The sequence below is a fragment of the Myxine glutinosa genome, chromosome 9 (assembly GCF_964187855.1).
Source record: "Myxine glutinosa chromosome 9, kmMyxGlut1.1, whole genome shotgun sequence".
Taxonomy (NCBI): domain Eukaryota; kingdom Metazoa; phylum Chordata; class Myxini; order Myxiniformes; family Myxinidae; genus Myxine; species Myxine glutinosa.
The window spans coordinates 106,857,330-106,885,238 of NC_136269.1; the positions used below are offsets into that span (position 1 = coordinate 106,857,330).

Sequence of the window (27,909 nt, forward strand, 5' to 3'; positions counted from 1 at the left end):
CCGTGTCACATACCCGACATCTCCACCAAATTTCGTCGGAATCTGTTCACAACGTTTTGAGATATCCTGTTCACATCAGACATACAGGGTTGAAAACATATATTTCCATCCACCTTCGGTGGCGGAGGTAATGATAGCAAGGAAGATAAAAAAAAAAACATGACTAAGTCAGCAGTGGGAGAAAGCAAAACAAGATGTTTGAAAATAACCCGAAAATATTCTACTGCAAACGAGGGGAAACAAAAGAAATATGTATCAAATCCCACTGAAAAAGAAAAAGATCCAACACTTGGAAAATAAAAAAACAACATCTGAGTGCAATGCCTTTGGGATAATTGATTAAGTAAAAATAAAAAACAATTGAAAAAATGCCAAACTTTAAAAGTCCTGGCATTGGATTGAATTCCAAACTTCTGGCTAAAGCCAACTACATGCTCTCCACAACACAAACACCATGCTTGAGCATTCAACAATCTTATCCAAGAGAAAAGGTAATGGATGAGTGGCTAACTGGAATCATCTCCCTCTTGTCTCTATCTCTGTCGTGGCCCTGACTTTGTGAAGGCGGGGGTACACCATCCTGAATGTGAGGGATCTTTGGTTCGCTCCTGGGAATTCGATTGGGTGTCTCCTTGCCGCGGGCTTGCTCGAGAGAACTGTCCAGGGCTATACAACAATACCAAAACAACAACAACAACGATGCCTAGAGACAGAACGAATGTGATGTAAGAGAGCATGCTATCAAACAATAGATCACCTACTACGAAACAATGCCATACTCAAATTGTAAAATGAGAATATTAATCAAACCGATTTTGATTTGGAAAGCAATGGAGCTCTGGGATACCACGTTGATATTGCAGCACTGAGGAAGGAAAGATCAAAATTCCAGGAGTGAAGCCAAAAGACCAGCAGTTTGAATACATTTGATGAACTATAATTGAAGGCAAATATATTCCAAATCTGTGTCTTCTGCACGTGAAAGACTTTTATTTTGATTTTCCTTAAAGTTTTAAGCATAAGGTGAGTGGCCTGGCCAACAGTTATCAGATCCATCTCATTTGGGAAAGTTACAATACTGTATTTGTAAAAATATAAACTAAGTTTTCTTCTGAACAACCAGACTCAGGGTGCAATGGTTAGATCCAGTCTGAGTCTGAGAGGTTGGCTATTTCAAATGCAGCCGAGTCATGCAAATTTAAAATTCAAAATGACTTTACAAATGGCACGTGCTGCTTCTCTGCTCAGCATTCCGAATTAAGATAAATAAATAAAAAGCAGAGGTTGGCCACCATTTGCACAGGCTCGATGGGCCTAATGGCCTCCTCCTGCATTGAAGTTCCTTGTTAATAATAATAATAATAATAATAATTCATTTATTTTGTATAGCGCTTTTCCAGAAGCCCAAAGGCGCTTGAATTGAGAACCTGAATTAAGTTGAATGAATTCAATTCAATGAAAAAAACTTGAATTAAGGAACCCATATTTTATTGAAAGCACTGAAAAATAATGTGCATGATAACCTTTCTACATCACATGAAATGTATGTAAATTGAATGAGGAAATCGTATTACTGTGGCTGTCAAATGGTTGGCCGAGAGTTGGTATCTATCATTTGTAATACAGAAATGCTTCACTTGCTGCTGTATTATCCTATTGCAAAACTATGGACTGTAAGTAAATTTCCAGCTCAACACTCCATTCCCCCATAACACACTTCATGGAATCAGTCTTGAGTGATTCATATGTGAGAATATACACCGGACGTGTTGATAATCTATCTCAGGGTTCAACGAGAACGCCACTCAGTAGAGCGCATACTCCCGCCGTGGGTCAAGTTGGAATAGTACGATTTCACAAAAGTTTGAGGGAGTAGTTCAGTGACAACACAACACAAGACAAGACAGCATAAGACAAGACAACACAAGACAGACACTGCACAGATATATATATATATATATACAGAATATACAGAAGATTAAAAACACCTCGCAGCCACAAAACACGAAATTAAAAACACCTCACAGCCACGTGATTTAAAAACACCTTACCACCACGTCATTTTACACCTCACCACCACGTTATCAAAAACACTTCACAACCACGGAAACAAAAGTTTCAGGGAGTAGTTCAGTGACAACAGACACTGCCCAGATATGTAGATAAATAAACCTGAAAATCACAGAGCCAGGATTATTTTTTTGTCTGGGAAGCCCATGCGAGGTTTCTTCTTCTGCAGCCTCTCACAACCCTGTAGTGGGGAAACTCAGCATAACAATTGTGCATTTTGTGAGGAAAGCACCAAATTTGGCACACTAGTAGACTATCATATTATGAAAAGATCTGGATATTGGGCCATCTCAGATTCAGAGATTTGATTTTTGCAAGATTTCGATTCGATTGGGATCGAAGAGAACACCTTCTTCGTCTTCTGTACAGTGAAGTTGCCAGCCCTGAATTCTCTGGCTACATCTGGGTGCTTCATTGGGAGTGCAACCATGTCCCTCAGGTGAATAGGGACCCACCTGGCATAGTGTGTGTGGTCTAAGGCATGGAACCATGGGACCAGTTCCGTCAGGGCATCTAGGTACATCGTGAATGAAGCCTGCCGCAGAGAACGCACGTAGACCAGTACCAACATCTCTAGTTCCAGCACAGTTGCCCAGCACTGAAAGTTGGGAATGTCTTCTCCTCTCTGGTGACACCAGTCTTCGAACTCAGGCAGGTCTTCTGCATCATCAGCATATGTCATACAGTGGCGTTCATACGCACGGTGTTGCAGGATGTGCAGTGCCGCTGCAGTGATTTGATGAGCTCTTCTTGTGCGGGTGACGTGGGCAGCTCGCAGGAAGGAGTCGGCCATCCCTGGCGTTGCAATCTCAGCTTGCAAATCTGCAAAATCGGCAAATCTTGCAAAAACCAAATCCATTCAGAACTTTTCCAGATATCTTGTTCACACACACACACACACGTGCACGCACGGACGCACGCACGCACACACACACACACACACACACACACACACACACACACACACACACACACATACACACACACACACACACACACACACACACACACACACACACACACACACGATCGAAAGCATTACTCTTCTCCTTCCATTAAGATTACTAGGGCATGCCCGTACTATATCTATATCTAAAATTATATCCCCCCCCTCTATTTACATGAAATGGTTTGGTCCAAAGCGAACGGCTTGCGAGTGGTGACAATCCCCCCCCTCTATTTACATGCAATGGTTTGGTCCAAAGCGAACGGCTTCCGGAGTTTGGTAAAGAAATCGCCATCGCGTGCACAAACGCGCAGGAAAGCGAATGAAACGCAAATTCGTTTTTATTAGTTGTAAAACATAGTTTAACGCCAACATAGTTTGCAAACGTGAAATAAATGAATACGCTCTCAAATGTGCCATCCGAGGCAGAGTGTGCCCGCCACGTTCGGCACACGCGATCGTTCGCTGCTCTCTGATTGGTTGAATCGTTTTTTGGACATAGCTCGGTAAGTAATTGTCCGATTAATATGAAACCTTGAAAAGGCACATCCTCGGGTCCCCAGCAATATACCTGGCAAGTTAAAAGTATATCGGACCCGTGGTTGTCGAGAAACAGCGGTCACAGACAAACAAACAAACGTACAGACGTACAGACAGACAGACAGAGATTACTGGAATTATAGATAGATGTACCTCTTATATATTATTGTTTCTTTCTGCATTTTCTTATTCCACACTAGCCGAATGCACCCGGCGTTGCCCGGGTTCTTTTTGAATGAATTTACTACTATAATTCAGCTCAGCTTTTAATTGCGAAATGGGCCCAGCCGGGCCGAGGCGGCCTCGATCGGCCTCATCACCTAGCCTATAACCTTCCTGGGGCCCGTCCCAACATTTCTGGTTCTTTTTGAATGCATTTACTACTATAATTCAGCTTTTACTCGTGGCCGTAGGAGATTAACTACGATAATTCAGCTCAGCTTTTAATTGCGAAATGGGCCCAGCCCGGCCGAGGCAGCCTCAACCGGCCTCACCACCTCGCCTGTAACCTTCCCGGGGCCCGTCTCGACATTTTTTTGTTTTAGAGGTTTCCTCCTATCTTTCACCGTTCAGGAGATTAGCACGTGCAGACAAACAAACAAACAAACAAACAAAAACTTTCTTTTATATATAGATAGATTGAGAACTTCACCGACATCACATTTATCTTGGTGGAATGTCTGTATAATGGTGAGTCATCCATCCGTATTTTTAAGATATGAATGTCTTTGCTAATTTGATTGCACGGCGATGCGAGATTACATCACATGTATCATATTGGTCAAAGGCCTACTATGTAATGGCGAATCGGAGTTCATTTCTTGTAAGTGTAACCCTGCATATAATTGGTTTTGGTCACGTGATTTGTCTCTTTGTGTTTTGCTTTTCAGCCTGAGGTGCTTTTTTTCTCATGTTGAGAACAATTTGGTGCTAGTATGTACAAAAAAAACCCCAACAATCTCCTCCTTCACAGAATCTGGCACACTTACCAACACTATCAGCTCAGCTCCATGTCATTCATGAAATAAATTATTTGGAAAATGTGAAGGCTGTCTATGATCAGGGCAGATTAAAAGTGAACATCATTCCAGCAAAAATTTCATAACTCAAGGCGCTAAACTAATAATTTGCCGAAATCGCCGTTAATGTGTGTGTGAGAAAAAATTAATTTGAGTTTTGACAATTTCAAATGAGAGAGCCTTGATCATCGCTTGTGTGTTTGCGGTGGGATTTGTCCTCCACCAAAAAAAACTCTTTGTGTGCTTTTCCTGAAACGAGATTTTCGGAATGGCATTACTTGTGTGCAGGGGCGCCGCCAGGGATTTTGAGCCCCATGAAAAGATATCACAATGGGCCCCTATGAAGCACGCGCGCACATTTTTTCCCCGACATTTTTGCCAGGAGGTTGAAACAATGCTTATATTTCCGCATACAGTATGGAATTCACCGTTTGATGCAAGACTGATACCCACACAAGAAATGTGCTAAAGGCCATCCTTTACAGTCTAAATGTAATTTTAATGGTAAGAATTACAACATACATTAACCTCTTCAATTAAAGTAAATTAACATTATCATCTATAGAATGATATAACAAACAAAATAATAAAATCAGCAGCAGAGTATACATACCAAGTGTAGTGATCCAATATCCACAGCCATGCCATTTAGTTATCACTGGTCCTTGCTCAGCCTTACACACCAAGAGCCCAGCGCCGAGCCTTGTTGCTAGCAAAGTCACTGATCAAGGCTTTGAAGTCCAGCTTTCTAGCCGACTGACTTTCAATGGACAGCATGGCAAGACTGCAAAGCCTGGTTAATAATTTAATATTGAGAATTTTTACCTTATGTTGTAATAATTTTTAGGGCCCCTGTCAGTGCAGGGCCCTTGGAATCATCCTAACTTCCCCCCCCCCCCCCCCTTACAGCACCCCTGCTTGTGTGCACCCACCGACTTGATTTTTTTTGAATCAGGATTAGCAAATAAACATAACGACATAGCAATTTACGTTTCACCACTCTGATTTGATTATTTTGCCATACCTGACATATTCTCTTTTAAATTTACAGTACTCATCACTTAGGCTTCACACTTTACCATGGTGGAAGGGGCAGTGCAGCAAGACTTTATCCACTCAGCCACTGAACTACTTACATAGTATGATACTTCAGATTAAAGCAAGCCCAGCTGTCTCACATAAAACATTATGTATTGAATAATTATTTCCCTCATTTTTTAGCTCACCTGGAACGAAGTTCAGGGTAGCTTATGCGATGGCGCCTCGTCCTTCAGTCCTTCAGTCCGTCAGTCCGTCAGACCGTCAGTCCGTAAACACTTGAAACTTCTTCTCCGAAACCGCTGATGTGATTGCGACCAAATTTGGCACAAATTATATTTGTTGTGTTGTAACTAAAGTTTGTTCACGGCATTAAAAAAAAAAGCATGGTCTAAGGGGGTCTACCGGGGTCAAAGTGAATCCAGGTTTGATCCCCCAAAATAGGAATTCTCTTTTTCCTCTGAATATACATATACTATTTCGATGAAACTTTACCACAACCTTCACCACCTGCGATGTACCAAAGTTTTTTTTTTTTTTTTTTTTTGTATACAGAATCGAGGCTCGTGTAAGAGCTAACACATTTGGACATGAAAACATGCACAGACACATAAAACATGCAATGAAGGGAGCAGGAGACAAGAGGGGGAGAGAGGGAAGCACACAAGCACAGCAACACAAGAGAACAGGGGCATCGGTAGATCTGTGGAAGGGGGAGGGTTGGGGAGGAGGGAGGGATACACGGTTTTGGAACACCTTTAGTCCTTTAGTCCTTTTATTTGACCTTCAGTCAAATTAGGTGTTCAAAATCTTCTTCTCCGGACCCACCAGTCAGAATGCTACCAAATTTGAATTACAACATCAGGCCAGGGCCCATATGAAGTACAGGTCCAGTGGTGCTATTTATTTGTAACGTGGCAGTAATTCTGCCATGCCGTTTCTATAGTCTGGTATGTATATCTGTCTGCCTTGGTCTGTCTTTGTCTTCTTCCCACACAATGTCTTAAGAGTAGAATTGTACAAATTTTTATGGGTGTAAGATGTGAACAGACCTGCATAGACTTCCAATTAGGTCAACACCTTAGGGTGTCCCAACACCTTAGCCCCCCCCTGCCCAGCCCAAAGTAGGAGAGGTAGGGAGAAACCACGAATAGCGGAAAAAAGCTTTATTATTCGACATCTCATGTGCACAGTTTCAAAGCTTTGCTTCAATATTTGGTGTGCCCGCCGACCGAACTGCCTCCAAACGCGCGGGGTAGGATTCCAAGAGAGGCACAAACAAGTCACGATCGAACTCCATTTCTTCGAGGACGTTAGTCAAAGCAGTGAGAAGCTCTTCCCTGGTGTTCTGGAAGCGTTCAACTCTGTCCTTGAGTATCGCCCCCAAATGTTCACAGGCGTTGAGGTCAGGCGGTGCTCCCGGCCACTCATCGTTTCCGAAAAAATCGACCTTGTTCGCCTTCAGAAGATTCTGGGTCGCCAGTGCGCTCATGCACGGGGCTCGGTCATGCAGAAACGTGGTCTCCTTTATGCTGAGCACATTTTCTGGGTTCCGTAAGAACGGAATAACATGGCGGGTCAGCACAACGTCTCGGAGGTATTTGCCGTCCCATGATTGTCCTTGCTCTTTGATGACCCACATCAGCCTTTTCGCTGTGAACATCAAGAAGACGCCAACACACCGTGCTGTCTTCGATTTCTCTCGAATCTTGAGTTCTTGTGGAATGTCATCATTGTGAAGAGCCCAAATTCTGTCGTTCTGGAAGTTGGGACGTCGAGCCTCATAAATGAAAAATTCATCAGAAGGGGCCAGGAAAAGAAAATCATCAGAGGTCCACTCGCTCAAAAACTCACAAAACCACATTCGATCCTCGACGTTGTTCTCCGTCAGCTTCGGTGCTGGAATTTGGTGAAAAGCCTTTGCGCCAATGGACTGAAGGAACCTGTGTATACTTGATAAGCTCTTCTTCTTCCCTCGAACCCGTTCAATCTCCTTTTGGAGCCCTCAAATGCTTTTCTTCTCCTTGGCAAGCGACTCAATGATGATATCCCTGCTTTCATGAGACAAACATTGTGCTGTCAGTTCGGGCTGGCTGTCCATCTCGCAATTGAAGGGATCCCGGTTCCAATTGTGTTTGACGAAGTCCTCAGACCTGTTCAGGTACTTGGCAACCCAGGATTGGGATATGGTTCCCGGCGTCTGATCCCTGGCGACTCGGAACGCGATAGTCATGATGCGGCATATCCACCTTTTCTTCTCGGAATCACCCGACCACGACATCACTTCACAAAATCTGCAACAGAACAAGAAAGGCTCATTAGATCATTATGAAATTTGGTATTTGAGATGTCAAATGAATGATCCTTCCCGCTATATGCCCGCCATTGTACAGTGGTGACCCAGTAGAGCTGGGCAGGGGTGGGGGGGGGGGGGGGGGCAAGGTGTTGGGAAACCCCAACATATATATATATATATATATATATATATATATATATATATATATGTATATATATATATATATATATATATATATATATATACACACGACTGGTCAAACGTTTTAGAACACCTCAATTTTTCCAGTTTTTATTGAAATTTACGCAGTTTAATGCCTCAATGTACTCTGAAATTAAGCATAGAACAAATAAACAATTGGAGATAAAAAAGAAATCATAAAATCATTTTGTTTAACAAAATTTAATTTAAATTTTTGACTCAGCAAAGTAGTCACCTTTTGCAGATATAACCGCCGAACACACTCGTGGCATTCTTTCTGCAATGGAAATCAAATATTGTTCGGGAAGTTCTTCCCAACACTGTTGTAGAAGTTCCCACAAATGTGTTGCACTTGTAGGTTGCTTTGCTTTCACCCTTCTGTCCAGTTCATCCCAAACCAGCTCGATGGGGTTTAAGTCTGGAGACTGTGCTGGCCATTCCATGATTTGAAGCCTACCATCTTGTTCTTTTCCTCGAAGGTAGTTTTGGCATAGCCTGGAGATGTGTTTAGGGTCATTACCTTGCTGTAGGATGAACCCCTGACCAACGAGGTGTATACCAGACGGTATTGCATGGCGCTGCAAAATGCTGTGGTAGCCATTTTGGTCCAGGGTGCCAGTCACTCGGTGTTAGTCGCCGACTCTGGATCCAGCAAAAGAGCCCCAGACCATCACGCTTCCTCCTACATGTTTGACAGTTGGTGTCACACACTGAAGAACAATCCTTTCGCCTTCTTGACGGCGTACAAAAACCCTGCGTGATGAACCAAATATTTCAAATTTTGATTCATCGGTCCATAAGTCCTTCTTCCAGTCTTCAGTAGTCCACTGGTGGTGCTTCATGGCCCAGGCAAGCCTCTTTTTCTTATTTTGCTATCTTAGCAATTGCTTTCTTACCGCCACTCGACCTGTCAAACCTGCAGCTCGAAGTCTTCTCTTCACAGTTGAAATTGAGACTTGCTTACTTCGACCAGTGTTAAGCTGTGCTTGAAGCTGTTGTCCTGTGAGCCACCTATCATGCAAGCTGTTGACTCTCAGAAACTTGTCTTCTGATTCTGTTGTGGCTTTGGATCTGCCAGATCTCTTCCTGTTAGAGTTTCCTCCAGTTTCCAATATACTCCTTCCTGCAGTGCAAAATAGTCCAAATAATGCTTCAGAGGGTGTAATAACAGTCTGTTCCAATACTGCTTTTATACAGACAGGGGGTTTGTCATCAAGTAATCAGCAGAGGTTGGGACACCTGTAGGAATTGTTTGCATCAACTTTCAAGGCTTCATTTACTTACATTGCTGCAGAAAAGCTGTAAGTTGTTAACCCATTACTTGTTCCCTGAAGAAGGCCTTTTTTTACAATATAACTGTGCAATTTAGATTATTTTCCTGTTTTTGCTCACCTAAACTTTTTTTAACCTCGAGGAGTTTACTGCTTACCTTTGTACCATTTCAGGTTATTCACTGGACATTAAACTGTGTAAATTTCAATAAAAACTGGAAAAATTGAGGTGTTCTAAAACTTTTGACCGGTTGTGTGTGTGTATGTATGTATGTATGTATATATATATATATATATATATATATATATATATATATATATGTATATATATATATATATATATATATATATATATATATATATGTATATGTATATATATATATATATATATATATATATATATATATATATATGTATATATATATATATATGTATATATATATATATATGTATATATATATATATATATATATATATATATATATATATATATATATATATATATATATATATATTGTTGTGGATATGAGAATGGTTTTTTTTTTTTGTTGTTATTGTGTAAATTGTTGTTAAAATATCGCCCTCCTTACTCCAGTGTTGTATAAAGGTCAAAGGGCGTTTCCGTAGTTAGTTCCATAAAGCATACATGAAGGACACCATAATATCCCTGTTCAGTAGTTATTTCCTTATTATGTGTATTAGGGTAAGGCCTTGTCTTCCATTAAGATGACACTCCATTGCACCAAGTGAAATAAGAGTAGATTCCGTTCACATTCCCCTATAGTCAATTGCCAACTACATCCCCTCCAAGCCTCAATTGCCAACTGCACTGGGCAGTTTGTCAGGTTTGCTACAGCTGTGGGTTGTTGATTTCACCCCAAGACTCCATTAGCCACGAGGTGATCTCGGAGCCGAAGGTGGGAGGAGTCGGCCCAGCGCCGGGAACAAGGCGTGGCCTTGCCAACGCCTCCTCTAAGGGCGGGGTCGGGAGGTCGCGCGACCAACCAGGGCCGAGGTGAGCTCACCGATGGTCGTGTCCTGGACACCAGCGGCTTGATCGCCTGAGGCGCTATAAAGAGCGCGCGCGGAAGCCTTTGAAGAGAGACGTGCAAAGAGAGATGCGTCAGAGAGTTGGCAGTACACAAGCAGCGCAAAGCAGGGAGGAGGGAGAAGGAGTTCTGAGAGCAAGCATTGAGAAGGAGTTCTGAGAGCAAGCATTGAAAAGGAGTTCAGAGTAAGCATTGAGAGAGAGTTCTGAGAGCAAGCAAGAGGAGTACCACGCGCAGTACCAGCAGCTTTAAACTCCACCAAGCAGCGTTGGCTCCACCAGGCAGCTTTAACTCGACCGGCGGAGCTCGTCCTGCGGCAGCTCGCACGACCGCAGCTTGGGCGTTGACGGCGGTGCCGACCGTGGCCGCGGAGGAACGGAGCTGCCGCTCCCGGCCCGACCGTGACCCAGTTCCAGTGGACCTTCCTCTCCCTCCAGCCATCCACCTCCTGCCATTCCTGTCATCATTCCCCGCGTGAGTCTGTCTTTGTTTGTTCTGTCCCTGGGTATTAATTAAGCCTGTATAGTTAAGCTAAGTTTCGCTGTGTCGCCTTGCCTCTTCTGTAAATTATTTTATTATCCTTCCTTCTCCTTGGTTTTTTTGGTCTTGTAAATAGTAAATAAATCATATTTGTATTCCTTACCCTTTGTCTTTCTTCTTCTTCACATCCTTCGCTTTAGTCTTTTCCCCATTGAATATCCGTGGCGCGATTCGGCCAACGTTCAGGAATCGGGTTAGTCGGGGTAACTGTTAGGGCCGCGGTGCCATCCGCTCGGCAAACCAACAGCTTCTCCGCGGTCCGTAACAATTGGTAGTCAGGAGTTGGGATTCGAACCTGGGACTAAATTTATTTAGCCCAAATTTTGGACACAATTGTACAATTGGCAGTAACAATTGGTGTCGGGAGCGAGATTGGACCCGAAGCACGCTTAACGCGCTCAAAATTACGAGCTGCTGAAATTTGTTAAAAAAAAAACCAAAAAAAAAAACCCGAACTTTGAAGTCGTGCCATGGATAGTCAAGGTGACGGGATGCCGGTGGGAGAAATAGACGGGGTAGAATCGACCCAGGACCTCGGGGAAATGTATGTGGAGGAAAGGGAGGAGGAGAACAATGGCAATGTGGTAGAGGAGGTTTCAGGCGCGCAAAATGGCGCCCTCGCGCACGAGGTTTCAGGCGCGCAAAATGGCGCCTCGCACGTGGCTACGGCGGCCGCACCCGCTGCACAAGTGGGAGGGATGGCCCAAATGCAGGCCCTCATGGAGCAATTTATGAAGCAAATGCAGGCATCCCTCAACCTGCAGAGGGGCCAAATTGAAGCAATAACGAAGGAAATGAGGGCCGATAATGAGGGACTGGCGAGGGACAGAGTCGCATATGAAGTAAGGGAAGCGGAGAGGGACAGAGACCGCGGGTTGAGCGAGCGGGTCCCACGGGTGCACGAGGAGGTAACGCGGGTCGAGAAGCGCTGGTTGAGTGAAGCGGAGGAAAGCGCGGGTAAAATGACGGGTGTAGAGATCGCGACCCGGGGTATGAGGCAGCCGGCGACCGCTGAGGTAGAAGAGGGAATTTTAATAAAGCCAGCGGTCGTCGAGGTGAATAAAGAAAAAGTGCTGGGAATTAAAATTGAAGAGACGACGGAGGTAGCCCGGGAATTGCAGGGAGAAATGGATTATGCTCAAAGTCCCTGCTCACATCACGATGCTGTGCTTAATCCTTATAAAGATTTGCAGGTGCGCGTGGAGAAGGGAATCCCCCAGGTGAGGCGTGCTGTGTATTGTGCGGGGAGATTTTGTAGAAGGATGTTTGACGACAAGAGAATTGTCGCGCGATTGGGATCGAGGAAGCACCCGGGCGTTGGTGAAGGGTCGCGTGTGAAAAAAAAAGTGTGCGTCAAGGGGTGAGCGTGTTACGAAGCGCGAGTGTGATACCGAGTGCGAGCGAGAATGCACGTCGGGGTGTACGGAGTGTGACACAGGGAGTGAGAGCAATACGGAGTGTACGTGCGAGGGGGAGTGTGACACGGAGAGTAAGGTGGTGGTGGAACGTGTGCGAGGAAGCACACCTGAGTTGGTCGTAGCGCGAGTGCGAGGGAGCACATCGGAGCGCGGTAGTGGGTGGATGCAAGAGTGCACGCCCATGGTGAGTGTTACGGAGGACGTAACGGAGGAGAGGTGTGGACCGAGGTGTGCGAACGGTGAGTGTGCGCAAGAGTGTGCGCGAGAGGTGTGGTGTGTAACAGGGAGTGCGTTGGTGGAATGGACGGAGTGTGTGGAATGTACGGACGGCGTTGGAACGCCGGGTTTTGTGAGTGTCAAAAGGGTCGCGTGTGCGTGTGGGCATGCGAGTAAAGCATCGACGTTGACCGGGTTAGCGTTTAGGGCGACGGATAGCCAATGCGAGCACTCGGGGCGCGGTGCGCTTTGTTGGATGCCAGGCCTGGCGCAGATCGATGCTGCGTCGCTTCTCTTCGAAGCGTCGTTGCCGATTCTGGCTTGGCCCCGCCCTACACGGTCGAGTCCGGGCCTTGTCGGCGAGGCGACCGGTCCGGTTCAAGGGCGAGTGGGAGGAAGCGGAACGGTGCCCCCTGGCGGGGACGGGGTTCCGACCGGGCGAGCCTCAGTCATCGGGCCCGGGACCGCAAGGTACCGCGCCAAGATGGTGCATGGAATCTCGGCCCGACCAAACCACCTCCCTTGAACCGAAAGTCGGACGGATTCAACCTGCAGGCGACCAAACCACCCGAATTCATTGCTCGGCTTTGCGAAGCCGAGTTTAATGATGTCATGACGCACCGAGGCTAGGATATAGCGGACCGTGATGATGGTGAGACTGAAAGTGTTTTTGGATTCGAAATTTTGGAATAGAAAATTTTTGATTGGTTGGAATTTGGACGAGCAAAATTGGTAGTGGGAGATACCCGATGTGATGGGATGGCAACTCTGTCATCCCTCACAGAGGGGGCAAAGGAGCACTAGGTTATGGGGTTTATGGCAGTGAAAACTAGCCCGGGAGGGTTAGGATATAATGATAGGGATCTAGAGAAATGACCATAGGTGACATGAGAGGTAAGTAGCGACCGTGTACAGGTAGTCAGGGACATAGAGAGGTTAGGTGGATTATAACGAAGAGGGAGCGCAATAGTATAAGGGGCGACGGGGAAGCGCGAGTTTTAGAAGGGCACCAGGTAGATCAAAGGGTGCCATGTGTGTGTGTTGAAAGTGTATTCGGAAGTGTATTGTGAAAAGTGTGACGTGATTGTGAGTTGTGTTGAGCGTGGAAGTGTATGGGGCAGTGTATGAGGAATAATTGTGATTGTGGATTGTATTGAGTGAATGAAGAAGCCTGGGAGGATGGAGGGTGCAGGAAGCACCAGGTGTGATGGCACAGGTGTGCAAATACAGGTATGGAGCATGGTTGTATGGAATAAATGGTCTGGAATATATGGAGTATGGAATGGATGGTGTGGAGTGAGTATGGTGGAAACTGTGGAGTGGAGTGGATGGTGTGAAGGTGTGTATGGGGAGGATGGACCCCATCACAAATACCCGGGGAGGGTAGTTTAAGAGTTAGGTAGAGGGTATCGGTAAATTGTGGTTGGATATTGGCATCTGTGGTGCGTGTGGAAGAATGGTGTTTGGATGGGTGCATTAGTGACGTGGAAAAGACTGGGCGTGTGGCCTGTTAGAGGGACGGTTGGTTGGGCGCTCCGCCACTGGTAGTCTGTCGGCCAGGTGAGGCCGCAGGTAGGCTCTGGGAGCCAGTTAGAGTTCAATGGGGCCCGAGGATCCAAAGGAAGGACCCGGGTAGCCCAGTGCCAGAGAGGGCACCGAGGGGGGTAAGCACCAGAGAGGGCCTTCCCCAGGTAGGTTAGCGAGGAGCAGGTACGCTCGGGAGGCAACTTCAGTGGCGGAGGCGCACAGGTAAGTAGACCTGTTAGGGGAGCCACACGACTCGGTCCCGAAATTGTGCAAAGGCACAGGGAGTGGAACCGGGGGAGTGAGACCCCAAATTGATGAAGCACCACAGTTTGGTCAATGGGAATTTGGTCCTTAAAACCGCATAGAGTGTAAGATGGCCAATGGATTGGCAGGGAAAGACCCCGGGTAGTGTAAAGTGTATTAAAGTCATTTAGAGGATAGTTAGGATTAAGAATCTCCTCGCACCATCTACATCCACTCACCTGAGGTGACGTAACTCCACACCATGCCATGTTTTGGTTATTTTTGTGCAAATGTTTGGATTGTGAGACGCATCATGACGTGGGTGTGACATTGTGTTGTTGTTCCATCTCTTCCTCCTTAAGAGGGATTGATGATGAATTGGATGATGGCAAATTTGGTTAGAAATTGGGATTGTGGATGAATTTGGTATTAGGGGAGATATGGGGAGGACGAGGCGTAGTGACGAATTGGTAAGTGTGTAGATTTTGTAAATACGGGGAGGGGCAAGGGGGGCAGTGTAGGTCACATGTGGGGGGCGTACGTAGGGACGAACCTTTCTCAGCTCGCTCCCATGCGCCCCTCATTCTGCATTGCCTTGTTTGATGTGTACCCTTGCACCCTGACCCATGACTCACCTGTCTTCTCAGTCTTCCTTCTCCCAACCGAGGATCGTGCTCTCTGGGCACTGAGGGGAGCGTGTGGGAGCGTGTGGGAGGCCGTGTCTGTGTGCCCGAAATTCTCGCAACCAGCTGCCTGCATCCACGCACCACTTATGGACCACAGTCTGTGGCCAAGCACCACTTATGGACCCCACGTGTTGGGGCCTAGCCCCTCTGCTGGGACCGGCCACGATGGCCCAAGAAAGATCTTGCTTGTGGACCTCGGTGAGGTGGCACCCAGCCCACAGGTGAACCACCCATAGTCGGCCCCTGTGGGCCATAAATAAAAAATGGACGTGTTGTGTGCCTTTTTATTTCCACCAAATAGGCCGCAAGCAAAGAAGACGACAACATCTGGAAGAACGACGGACCAGCAGAGCAGAACGAGGAAGACCAGCATCAGTGTTTTTTTTATTTTATTATTTTATTATTATGGTGTGAAATGAGCACTGGATGGTGCTTTCTGGTGCTTTGGTGCTCTTTATTGGTGCTGGTGCGTCGATGCAGTGCATGCTGTCTCCTCCCCTCCCACAGGATTTTCCTTTTTGTTCCCAAAATAAAAATCGCAGGTCCTGGGTTGCGTTTTGTAAATACAATTAACGTCACTTGTAAATAATGCTCCCCACCGTTCATGTGTAGTTTGAGAATCAATTCTGCAATTCGGTTAATTGTGGGCGTGAATCTGTTAGGTAGGGTGCAATGCAACAGCGGGACATACTTATTTGTGTTTTAAAATTGTCGCACTCAGGGTCAGATTAATTGTAGAGGGAATTACACCTACGTGCCACATTGAGGAAAGTTTTATAGGCCCGGGACGTGCCTGGAGGATGAGGGTGCAGTGTTGCGGATTTGAGAATCCTGTGTTGTAAATATCACCCTCTGTAAATAATAGTAACTATCCGAAACCCGTGGAACATCCACGGAAGGGAGGATGTGGTGTATGGATAGAGTGTACCATTATGGATGGCATAGGGGAGCGCTCATGGGATCTTCTTCTTCCGTTAAGCTCCAATTTTTTCTCTTTAAGTTAAGTCCAATCAGTCCTCTCTGCTCGAAGTGCTCAGGCCATGCCTTCCCGCTCTCATACTTTTATTGCCGTTCGGTGTAGAAAGGGATTGACATATCGTTCGTCTGTTTCAGCTCGTTATCTTTAAGCTTCCTTAGGTCTCGCCACCTGCTACACCTCTCTGAGTTACGAGGATTTATGCAACGCACCCCGAGTATCGCAACGTCACTCCATTTAACTTTATTAAAATGACGATAAAGACGTTTCCTTATATATCCTAATTTAAAATGTTCAAGGGAATAAAAAGACCATTTGGTTCACACCACCCATGTTCACAGCACTCGACTGTCCAATCAGCGGACGGCTCGCTTCGCCTTCGCCCAGCAGACGCCAATACGATGGCGTCGTAAGATGGCGTCGTATCGGCAGTTAATCGGATGCTTTTGGGCCCTAACGTCGGCTAATTCAGATTTTTCGAGTATGGCTGTAGGTGATAAACAAAGAGCGCGGTTCGTAGATCGTAAATCCATTAGTGCCGTGGGCATCGGGTCACTGGGTGCGGCGTAAAAGGGATAACAAAGTCGAGTCCTTATGCTATTATTATATAGATTCTTTGTAAATGCCTCCATCAATTTGTGTAAAGATCAAAGGTCATCCTTTTAGTTTGTCCATCGCACACACGTAGAGAACCATAGAACCTCTCTATAGTTATTTATTTATTATGTGTATTAGTTTAAGGCTCTGTTTTCCACTAGTTGACTCTGAATTACACCAAATGAAATAAGATAGGTCCCCTTCAAGGATTGCATTTCCCAGCCAAACTCTCCCTCTCTGTGCAAAACCGCTTGACAAGTGTGGGGTGGGTGGTCTTTCTGCAGGCAGGTAGGTGGTCTTTCTGTCTTCTACCGACTCCTCTCCGGCCTTGCTCCCCCAGCTCTCTCTGTGCTCTGTCCCCCAAATATTCCTACAGGTCGCACAAGATCTGCCAGCCACCCTCTGATGGTTAAACTGCCGAAATCTCGGCTCTCTGCTCACCTTCACTCTTTCATGCCTCTTTTCTCCCGCCTCTGGAACAAACTCCCACACTCACTTCAATCACACTCCTCCCTCCAGGTCTTCAAAACAGCTGTTCACCACCATCTCTTATCTTCCCCCATCCAAAACCTTGATCTTTTCTACCCCCACTAATTCACCCCAGATCCACCTTGTTTGAAATTCCAACTTCTTTCCTGGAAGTCTTGGCAGTGTCCATATGTTTTATACCTCTCCCACCCCCCCCCCCCTTCCCATGCCTCCCCCCCAAAGCCCTCTCCCTCCCACAGTTCTCTCGATGTCTCCATGTCTCTTGGTCCCTGCTCTCAAATGTTGTGTTTGTGTCCTTCCCCCTCTCTCCCCATCTTGTCTACCGCTCCCGATGTTATTTGTTTTGTGTGTCTGTTTGTCTTTCTGTGTGATTAATGTTCGCTCTTTCACGAGCCTCGATCTTGTATACAAAACAAAAAATAAAAATAAAAAAGCGTGGGGTGCGCGCCCTCTCAACTGGCCCTGGTTTGGAAGCGGCGTTCGCTGCCGTGGTGAATATGTGCTCCGTGCTCTGTTTGAACAAGAAGGGCGGGGTCGCCGAGAAGAGACAAGCCATGGTGCGCCACGGGGGCGGGGCTGTTCAGCTCCATACCCAAATAAGGTAACAAGACCGTGGCATTGCCATATAAGGCCACAAAACAGAGCACGGGAGCGGGACCCAAACGGCCAAGGGCGTGTCACGCCCCGCTTGAGATATGCGTGCGACAATCACGCAAGGAGGGTACATGCTACTGGGCTGGTACGAGAGGCTGGTACGAGCTGCTGAACTGGTACGAGAGCGGGGTGCGTGCTGCTGAGCTGGGTTCGAGGCTGGAGCAGGGTTCAAGGTACTGGAGAGGAGAATCCCAGTGTTACCGACAGAGAGAGAGAGAGAGTCGTGGGTCGGAATGGAACCTCGCCAGATGAACGAACCTCCTGCCATTCCTGTCATCATCCCCGTGTAAGTCTGACTGTCGTCTGTTTGTCTGTGTTGTCTGGGGTTTAAGTTAAGCCTGTAGATAAGCTAGAATTGCACTGTGTCTTCTTCTTCTGTAAATTATTTTCGTTTCTTTCCTTCTCCCTTGGTTTCTTTGATTTGTACATAATTGGTTAATAAATTCCTGTTCCTCCTTACTTTGGCTTCTTCTTCCACATCCGATCGTCTTTGTGTTTTCCCCCATTGAATACCTGTGGCACGATTTGGCCGACGCATATGAATCAGGTTTAGTATTTGTTAATGGTTCGAACCGCGGGCTGCTAAAACCGCTCGGCAAAATACCATCTTGTCCGTGGTTTCGAACGGAGTTGCCCACCTGCCTCGTGGAGGCATTGCCGGAGGCGTACGGGAATCCCTTGACCAATCGCTTCGGGCAATCCCACCCCCCAAGGGAGTGGGGTAGCTTCAGGAGCGGAGATGGCCAGTACAAATAGAAGGGGGATTAACCCCCACCCCCCGCTAAGGGGAGCGCCGTACTCCGTTTCCGTAACAATTGGTGTCAGGAGTGGGATTCGGACCCGAAGTGCGCTTAACGCACTCAAAATTACGAGTGGCCAAAATTTTATTTTATATCCTAAATTTTAAAATCGTGCCATGGATAATCAAGGCGACCGGATGCTGGTGGGGGAGTTAGAAGAAGGGTTAGAAGCAGCCCAGGACCCCAGGGAAGAGGTGGGAATCATGGAGGAGGAAAGCAATACGCATTGGGTTGCGGGGGTTTCAGTTGCACAAGATGGCGACGCCGCGCACGAGGTTGGAGGCGCACAAAATGGCGCCTCGCACATGGCTGCGGCGGCCACGCCCGCTGCACCAATGGGCTGGGTCCATTTTCTGGCACAAATGAGGGCCTCTATGGAAGAGGGACGCCATGTCAGACGAATCCGGGTGTGATCTGGAAAAATTGAGGGAGGAATCCAGGTGTGAAGTGGACAAACGGATAGCAGAGGCAAGAAGGGATAATAAAAAAATGATGGAGGACATGAGGCGCAGGTCGGGCGAGCAGGTCCCAAGGGTACGCGATGAGGTAACGCGGGTCGAGGAGCGCGGATTGAGCGAGGTGGAGCAAAGGGTAGCCAAGTTGACTCTGGCTATAAGGGACAAGACGCGAGACGTGGAAAAGCCGATGACCGTCAAATTGGATAAAAAAATGTCGGGAGCACCGGGGAAGGTTGAATTGGAAGACGAAAATTTATGGGCGCCGACGGTCGAGGTAGAGCAAAGCCTGGGTAAAATGACGGGTATAGAGATCGTGACCCGGGGTATGGAAAAGCCGGCGACCGCTGAGGTAGAAGAGGGAACTTTAATAAAGCCAGCGGTCGTCGAGGTGAATAAAGAAAAAGAAGTAGTGGGAATTGAAATTGGAGAGACTGGGGGCTTAGAAAAGCACTCGCGGCAGGGAGAGATGGATATTGTACAAAGTCTGAATTCGCATCCTGATGCCGTACTTGCTAATCCTTATAAAGATTTGCAGGTGCGCGTGGAGAAGAGGATCCCAAAGGTGAGTCGCGCTGTATATGGTGCTAAGAGGTTTTTCGGCAAAGTGTTTGGCGCGAAGAGAATTGTCGCGCGATTGGGGTCGATATGGCACCCGGGCGTTTGTGGGAGGTCCGTGGGGCGTGGTGTACGAAAGAATGGCACTCGTGTGAGGAAAAAGTGTGCGTCGGCGAGTGAGTGTGTTATAAAGTGTGGGAGTAAAACCGAGTGCGAGCGGGAATGCACGTCGGAGTGTACGGAGTGTGACACAGAGAGTGAGAGCGATACGGAGTGTACGTGCGGGGGTGAGAATGACCCGGAGAGTGAGTTGGTGGAGGAGCGGGTGTGAGGATGCATGCTTGGGATGGACAGCGAGAGTGTGCGAGAAAGCACACCTGAGTTGGTTATGGCGCGGGTGCGGGAGAGCCCATTGAAGCGCGTGAGTGGGTGGATGCGGGAGTGCACACCCATGGTGAGTGTTACGGAGGACGTAATGGAGGAGAGGTGTGGAACGAAGTGTGCGAACGATGAGTGTGCGCAAGAGGGTGCACGAGAGGGTGTTGTCTGGGGTTTAAGTTAAGCCTGTAGATAAGCTAGAATTGCACTGTGTCTTCTTCTTCTGTAAATAATTTTCGTTTCTTTCCTGTTCCCTTGGTTTCTTTGATTTGTACATAATTGGTTAATAAATTCCTGTTCCTCCTTACTTTGGCTTCTTCTTCCACATCCGATCGTCTTTGTGATTTTCCCCATTGAATACCCGTGGCATGATTTGGCCGACGCATATGAATCGGGTTTAGTATTTGTTAATGGTTCGAACCGCGGGCTGCTAAATCCGCTCGGCAAAATACCATCTTGTCCGTGGTTTTGAACGGAGTTGCCCACCTGCCTCGTGGAGGGATTGCCGGAGGCGTACGGGAATCCTTTGACCAATCGCTTCGGGCAATCCCACCCCACAAGGGAGCGGGGTAGCTTCAGGAGCGGAGACATCCAGTACAAATAGAAGGGGGATTAACCCCCCCACCCCCCCCGCTAAGGGGAGCACCGTACTCCATTTCCGTAACAATATAAATGTGTTTGCCCATTGTCTCCTAATTTCATTGTAATTTGTGACTGTAACATCTCAATGCCTTTATTTTGCATGCTACATATGTGCAAACTTCAGTTATGAGCTTTGCATAACGGTAAAATACAACAATAATTATGATTAATTGATGTTGGGACAAACAGAGTAATTATTGAAGAGCAACCTCAGGCGTATGGTAACAGGCCCTCTCATAGATAAATCCCATTGATTGGTCAGTAGTGACTAAGTGGACAATGCCACTGATTGGGTTGTCCATAGATGATATAATTGGCAAAATTACAAAAAACGTTATCCTCACTAATTGAATGAAAGCAGTGTGCTAAGAGTAGTGCACCGTATACAATGTGACAGGAAGTTATGATCGAGACTATGGAGCGATTGATACAGTGACTGCTGAACCTAAGCTTCACACAAATTGCATCCTCTGCTGGACATGTGCTCCTCTTGGTTTGCTGACACCTCTCATCTGTGGGACATGGTAGACAAGATGATCTGTGCACGGCTACTCATGCGCTGAGATGGTCTTTCCACTTGAGTAGTGCTTGGAGTATGTTGCCTTATAAAGATGGTGAACTTTTCATCTTTTTGAATTTTAGCAACTTTATCAGCTGAATGGTTTGTGGACTTTGTCATCTTTCAGCACTCCAATATCTAGACTCGACGCAAATTTTCACAATTGGAAGCTGTTTTCAACAGTTTACATTTTGATCTTTTGTCTTGACGTGAAAAGAAACTCGGAACCAGATTCGCAGCTCTCGTTTTCCACTTTGTCTCTGACAATCTGGATAATTTGGAAACGTGCTGCAGCTAAACGTTTATATTGTACAATCCTGATTTGCAAATACTAATTATTTAACCCGCTGTGCTTTAGATCATTGAATGATTGATGCTTTAATTGCATCAGGGTTAAATATCTCGATTCGGTTCTTGCTTTTGTTGAATTTGCATTTTCTTTCGATTACTCTTGTGTAATCAGAATTTAATGCCTCATTGCTTGATGTATTTTTTTTTTATACTTGCTTAGAGTGTATAAATTCATGGTAAACTTGACCTTTGCCCGAGAGACTTTGCGTGTATTAAGGCACTTATAACCCTAGCCATGTTAAAGCACCCGTTAGATAATTATATTTTGGCATTCGAAGTCGTTAAGGAGGCATGACCACTTGGTACTCCTTGATACGAGTGTAAAATGAGCCGGTCCATTGCACCTGATGCGAGTCGCAGAAAGCGTCATTGCTCTTGAGATTTTGTCCCTATTATATAACAAGTCGCTGAGTGGAGATGTTTATGGGGTCCTGGTGGACTATTTGTGGTTTTGTGGATGCGGACTAGGCAATATATTACCATTCTTTTGTCAGTTTGTTTTATTGTGGAGGAGGGGAGGAGGGATGGGGATGACTTTGTCCCCCTTTCGTCATTCTACCTCTTTTAAAGCATTTTGCATTATACATGCTATTGTTCTTTATGCTTGCTTACACAAGCATTTAGTTGGTCATGCATTAAATGAACTCTATCTACATTAAACTGCTTTGTGTTTCTGTAACATTTTTTGAGTATTCTGTAAGATAGATTCTTCATTAAATCCAAAGTGTTTTTTTTCTCACTTCTAGGCCTATTTGTGGAATTCGTGGAAAAAGTTTAATCATCAATTTGCCAGGCAGCAAGAAAGCATCCAGGGTGAGTTGAAATAGTATTTTTCAAATCTCGCCCCAAAGGGATGAAAGACTATTGCAACGCGCGTGAGCGCGCGCGCGTGTATGTGTGTGTATGTGTGTGTGTGTGTGTGTGTGTGTGTGTGTGTGTGTGTGTGTGTGTGTGTGTGTGTGTGTGTGTGTGTGTGTGTACAGTCACGTGAAAAATTAAGTACACACCTTGTAAAGTTTTGACTTTTTCAACATATTTTAACATACAGCTATTTGATCTTCATTTCAACAATATTGACAGATAAGGGTGATGTAATATAACAAATATCATGAAACATTTGCATTTTGTTGTCCATTGTATAATTTAAATAAACATAAATGCAAATTTCGCATGTGGAAAAAGTAAGTACACCCCTACATTTATCACTACTTCAAATACCTAAAATTAGAATCAGGTGCACCAGCTCAGGTGCAAATGATTAGAACATCGTTAGAGAGGATCTTGGAAGAACCTGTCTTATTTAAACCTCAGACATTTAGTTTGGTTTGCTCTTTGTTGTTGAAGTGTGCGGCGTCACCATGCCTACAAAAGAGCTCTCTGAGGCCTTCAGAATGAAGGTTAAAGATGCTTATGAGTCTGGCAAGGGATTTAAAAAGATCTCCAAACAATTTGAAATCAATCATTCGACTGTCCGGAAGATCATCTACAAGTGGAGAAGATTCCAAACGACTGCCAACTTGATCAGGCCAGGCCGCCCCAGCAAGTTCAGCCCGAGAGCAGACCGCAAGATGCTGAAAGAAGTCTCTAAGAACCCCAGAATGTCATCACGAGACCTACAGGTAGCTCTTGCCATTGTTGATGTCAAAGTGCACGAGTCTACCATTAGAAAGAGGCTGCACAAATTTGATCTACATGGGAGCTGTGCCAGGTGGAAACTTTTCCTGTCCAGAAAGAACATCAGGGCAAGACTAAAGTTTGCCAATGAACACCCAGGCAAAGACCAGCACTTCTGGAACAATGTGCTCTGGACAGATGAGTCAAAGGTAGAGCTATTTGGCCACAGAACCAGAAGACATGTTTCGCCAAAAAGCAAAGACAGCATTTGACCACAAGAACCTGATACCAACTGTAAAGCATGGTGGTGGAAATATTATGGTTTGGGGCAGCTTTGCTGCATCAGGGCCTGGGCAGCTCACCATCATCGAATCCACTATGAATTCTTCATTTTACCAGAGGGTGCTTGAGGATAATGTGAGGCCATCTGTCGCAAAGTTGAAGCTCAACCGAAGGTGGACCTTGCAACATGACAATGACCGTAAACATACCAGTAAATCCACCAAGGAATGGCTGAAAGAAAGAAATGGAGGGTTCTGGAATGGCCAAGTTACAGCCCGGATCTAAATCCCATCGAGATGTTGTGGGGGGATTTTAAACGAGCTGTGCATGCAAGAAACCCCTCAAACATCGCACAGCTGAAAGAATTCTGCATGGAGGAGTGAGCAAAAATTTCTCCCAGTCGATGTCAGAGACTGGTAGACAGTTATAAGAAACGCCTACTTGAGGTTGTTTCTGCCAAAGGGGGCAATACCACCTATTAGAGCCAAGGGTGGACTTACTTTTTCCACATGCGAAATCTGCATTTATGTTTATTTAAATTATACAATGGACTACAAAATGTAAATGTTTCATGATATTTGTTATATTATAATAAAGCGCGGCGTTACGCGCGCTGCTTGCGAGCAAGGAGGAAGCGGACAAGCGGTAACTTATAAGCGTCTTTATTTCAGGAGCTCACTGTAACACTGGCGCGCTCCGGGCTGCGCGCCCGGTGTATATCATGAGGCCACGCCTACCCCTCGGGCGTGGCCACCGCCCACTTGGTGCGCGGAATGATGTCACCACGCCAGTGGGCTTTTGTGTCCGCCACACGCGCCCCCCCAGAATTCCCGCGCACCTGGAGGGCCAGTTTGCGGGGCAGACGAATGACCCGGCCGAAGCGCCCCCTGGTGATCGGCGGCGTCCGGGGTGCAGGGATGCCAGGTGGGATGCCCCTGGCTGCCCCTGGGATGGGTGCAGGACCGGGGGGCGGCGGGGCTGGGTGGTGCCGGGGGTCCGCCCGCAGGGGGGCGGCCCCGACGTGGGGGTCGGGCCACTGGCGGTGGATGGTCCACGTCGAGGTGGGCCGGCTTGAGGTGGTCCACCGAAACGCGGTCAGGAGTACCGCCGATGTCCAGGGTGAAGTGCTTCGCCCCGGTCTCCAGCACGCGGAAAGGCCCGTCGTACGGGGGCCGCAGTGGTGTCCGGTGGGCATCGTGGCGGACGAAGACGTACTCCGCCGTGCGAAGCTCCGGGGCGACGTGCGTCGGTGGGTGCCCGTGGCATGCCGTTGGCACCGGGGCGAACCTCTGGGCGGTCTCTTGCAGAGCGGAGCGCTGCTGTGCCGCAGACCATGGTGCCGTGGAGTCGGGGAGGAACTCGCCCGGCACCCGCAGCGGTTGCCCGAAGACCAACTCCGCCGCGGATGCGCGCAGGTCCTCCTTGGGCGCCGTCCGGAGGCCCAGCAGGACCCAGGGGAGCCTGTCGACCCAGCCGCCGTCGCGGAGGGTGGCCCGGAGCGCGGCCTTCAATGAGCGGTGAAATCGCTCACACAGGCCGTTAGCCTGGGGGTGGTAGGCCGTGGTTCGGTGCAGCCGGACCCCGAGCCCCTGCGCGACCGCCCCCCAGAGCTCCGAGGTGAACTGGGGGCCGCGGTCGGACGAGATGTCTGAGGGGGCGCCGAACCGGGCGACCCAGGTGGCGATGAAAGCCTGCGCGACATCGGCCGCCGTTGTCGACGCCAAGGGCACGGCCTCCGGCCACCGGGTGGTGCGGTCCACCATGGTGAGGACGTAGGTGAAACCCCGCGAGGGGGGCAGAGGTCCCACCAGGTCCACGTGGACGTGGTCAAACCGGCGTTCCGGCACCGTGAACGGGGCCAACGGGGCCTGGGTGTGCCGGTGCACCTTGGCGCGCTGGCACGCGAGGCACGTCCTGGCCCAGCCGAGGACGGCCTTCCGGAGGCCATGCCAGACGAACTTGTCGGCGATCAGCCTTTGGGAGGCCCTCGCGCCCGGGTGGGACAGGCCGTGGATGGCGTCAAACACCTGGCGCTGCCAGCCCGCGGGCACGATGGGGCGAGGGCGCCCGAGGGAGACGTCGCACAAGAGGGCCGCGCCCGCGCCATCGAACGGCACCTCGGTGACGCGGAGGCCCGTGACGGTGGTCCGCAAGGCCTGAACGTCGGGGTCAGCGGCCTGGTCCGCTGCCATCCGGGCATAGTCGATGCCGAGGTGGACTGCGTGGGCGACGGCCCGGGAAAGGCAATCCGCCACCGGGTTGTCCTTCCCCGCGACGTGCTGGATGTCCGTCGTGTACTCGGACACGGCCGAGAGGTGACGCTGCTGCCGGGCCGACCACGGCTCGGTGACCTTGCCCATCGTGAAGATCGGCGGCTTGTGGTCGACAAAGGCAGTGAACGCACGGCCCTCGAGCAGATGGCGGAAGTGCCTGACCGCCAAGTGAAGCCCGAGCAACTCGCGGTCGAAGGTACTGTAACGGCGTTTGGGCGGGCGAAGCTGCCGGCTAAAGAACGCCAGCGGTTGCCAAGCTCCACGCACCCATTGCTCGTGCACCGCGCCCACCGCGTAGTCCGAGGCATCGGTGGTGAGGGCGATCGGTGCATCGGGCGCCGGGTGCGCGAGCATGGTGGCGTTAGCCAAGGCGAGCTTCGCGCCCGTGAACGCCGTGTCCATCTGCTCGGTCCAGGTAACGTCGCCTTTGCCCGGCTTAACTCGGAGAGCTTCGTGCAGGGGGCGCAGGAGCTGGGCGATACGGGGCAGGAACCGATGGTAAAAGTTCACCATGCCCAGGAACTCCTGCAGCCCTCTGATCGTGCGGGGGCGCGGAAACCCCTTCACCGCCTCCACCTTGGCCGGCAGGGGGACGGCTCCGTGCCTGGTGACACGGTGCCCCAGAAAATCGATTATGGCGGCGCCGAACCGGCACTTTGCGGGGTTCGCAATCAGGCCATGCTGGCCCAGGCGTTCGAAGAGCGTGTGGAGGTGGCGTAGGTGCTCTTCGCTGGACGCGCTGGCGACGAGGATATCGTCCAGGTAGACGTAGACAAAATCCAAGTCGCGCAGGACGCTGTCCATCAGTTGCTCACCGAGCTGGGCAACGCACAAGTGAGCGAGCTGAACGTCTCGGCCTGGACAAGACGTCTGCGCTTGACGTCGACCAGGAGCCCATTAGCGCACAGGAAGTCTGCGCCAAGCAGTGCCATGGGCACGTCGGCGGTGACGAACGTCCATCGGAAAACCTGCCCTCCGAACCGCAGAGAGAGGCAGCGTTTTCCGTACGTACGGATGGGCGTCCCGTTCGCGGCAAGCAGCGCGGGGCCCCCACCCGCGGCGTGCTTGTCTGACGTGCCGGCGGGAACGACACTCACCTGCGCTCCCGTGTCGCACAGGTAACGGCGCCCGGAGAAGGTGTCCGTTATGAACAGCAGGCTGCTCGAACGGCCGGCGCTCATCGCCACTATTGAGCGCCGGCCCGGGCGTTTCCCGACCTGTTGAAGGAGCATGGCGGATGACACTGCCGAGCTTCGTGGCCGAACTTGGCGTGGAACCAGCACCAGGTGGTGGAGCTGGAGGAGCGCGGCTGGCTCCACCAGGCCGGTGGAGTTGGCGGGTTTCCCCGCGGTGGCGGTTTTCGCCGCGGCGGTGGGCAGGGCGTGGCGGCGGTCACGAGGTGCGTATCAGCATGCTGCGTATGCTGTATAAGCTGATGCTGTGGATCAGCAGCATCAGCAGCATTAGCAGCATCAGTAGCATTAGCAGCATCAGCAGCATTAGCAGCATCAGCCACGAGGGCCGTGACGGCCACGCCGACTCTCGCCCGCGTGTCCGAAGCGGCGAAGTACTTGTCCGACTCGGCCGCCAATGCTCGGGGTTCCGTTAGCCCGGTCCCGGCCAACGCGAGGCGAACCTGCGCTGGAAGTTTTGGTCTCACTATCTGCCATGATCTTTCTTGGGAAAACCACATTTCCAAGCTGGCCTCCAAAGCCAGTCGCCGACTGGGCATCCTCCGTCGTGCGAAGTCCTTCCTTGGCACACCTGAGCTCTTCACCACATACAAGGCTTTCATCCGCAGCTCAATGGAATACTGTTCCCCCCTCTGGGCTGGTGCTCCTGCCTCACACCTTGCTCGGCTTCACGCTGTTGAGGCCAAAGCTTTCAGAATCATTGGAATCTCCTGCGATGTAGTCAACGCCGAGGGCCTTTCACTCACTCACCGCAGGCAGGTTGGTGGTCTTTCTGTCTTCTACCGACTCCTCTCCGGCCTTGCTCCCCCAGCTCTCTCTGTGCTCTGTCCCCCCAATATTCCTTCAGGTCGCACAAGATCTGCCTGCAACCCTCTTATGGTTAAACTGCCAAAGTCTAGGCTCTCTGCTCACCTTCACTCTTTCATTCCCCTTTTCTCCCGCCTCTGGAACAAACTCCCCCACTCCCTTCAATCCCACTCCTCCCTCCAGGTCTTTAAAACAGCTGTTCACCACCATCTCTTATCGTC

At 48.7% G+C, this 27,909-nt stretch overlaps 2 protein-coding genes across 6 annotated transcripts in view; both read left to right on the plus strand.

Annotated features, from left to right (window-relative positions):
• The window catches only part of LOC144893653 (uncharacterized), a 1,023,192-nt gene that overhangs the window by 621,339 nt on the left and 373,944 nt on the right, over positions 1-27,909 (plus strand). The window lies entirely within an intron of this gene.
• Positions 1-27,909, plus strand: part of LOC137435116 (gephyrin) — a 279,017-nt gene that overhangs the window by 146,238 nt on the left and 104,870 nt on the right. For all 5 annotated transcript variants that reach the window (XM_068128600.2, XM_068128601.2, XM_068128602.2 and 2 more), the window contains one exon: positions 22,266-22,332. In XM_068128600.2, the coding sequence (XP_067984701.2) occupies positions 22,266-22,332 (67 nt within the window). The remainder of the gene's footprint in view (positions 1-22,265; positions 22,333-27,909) is intronic.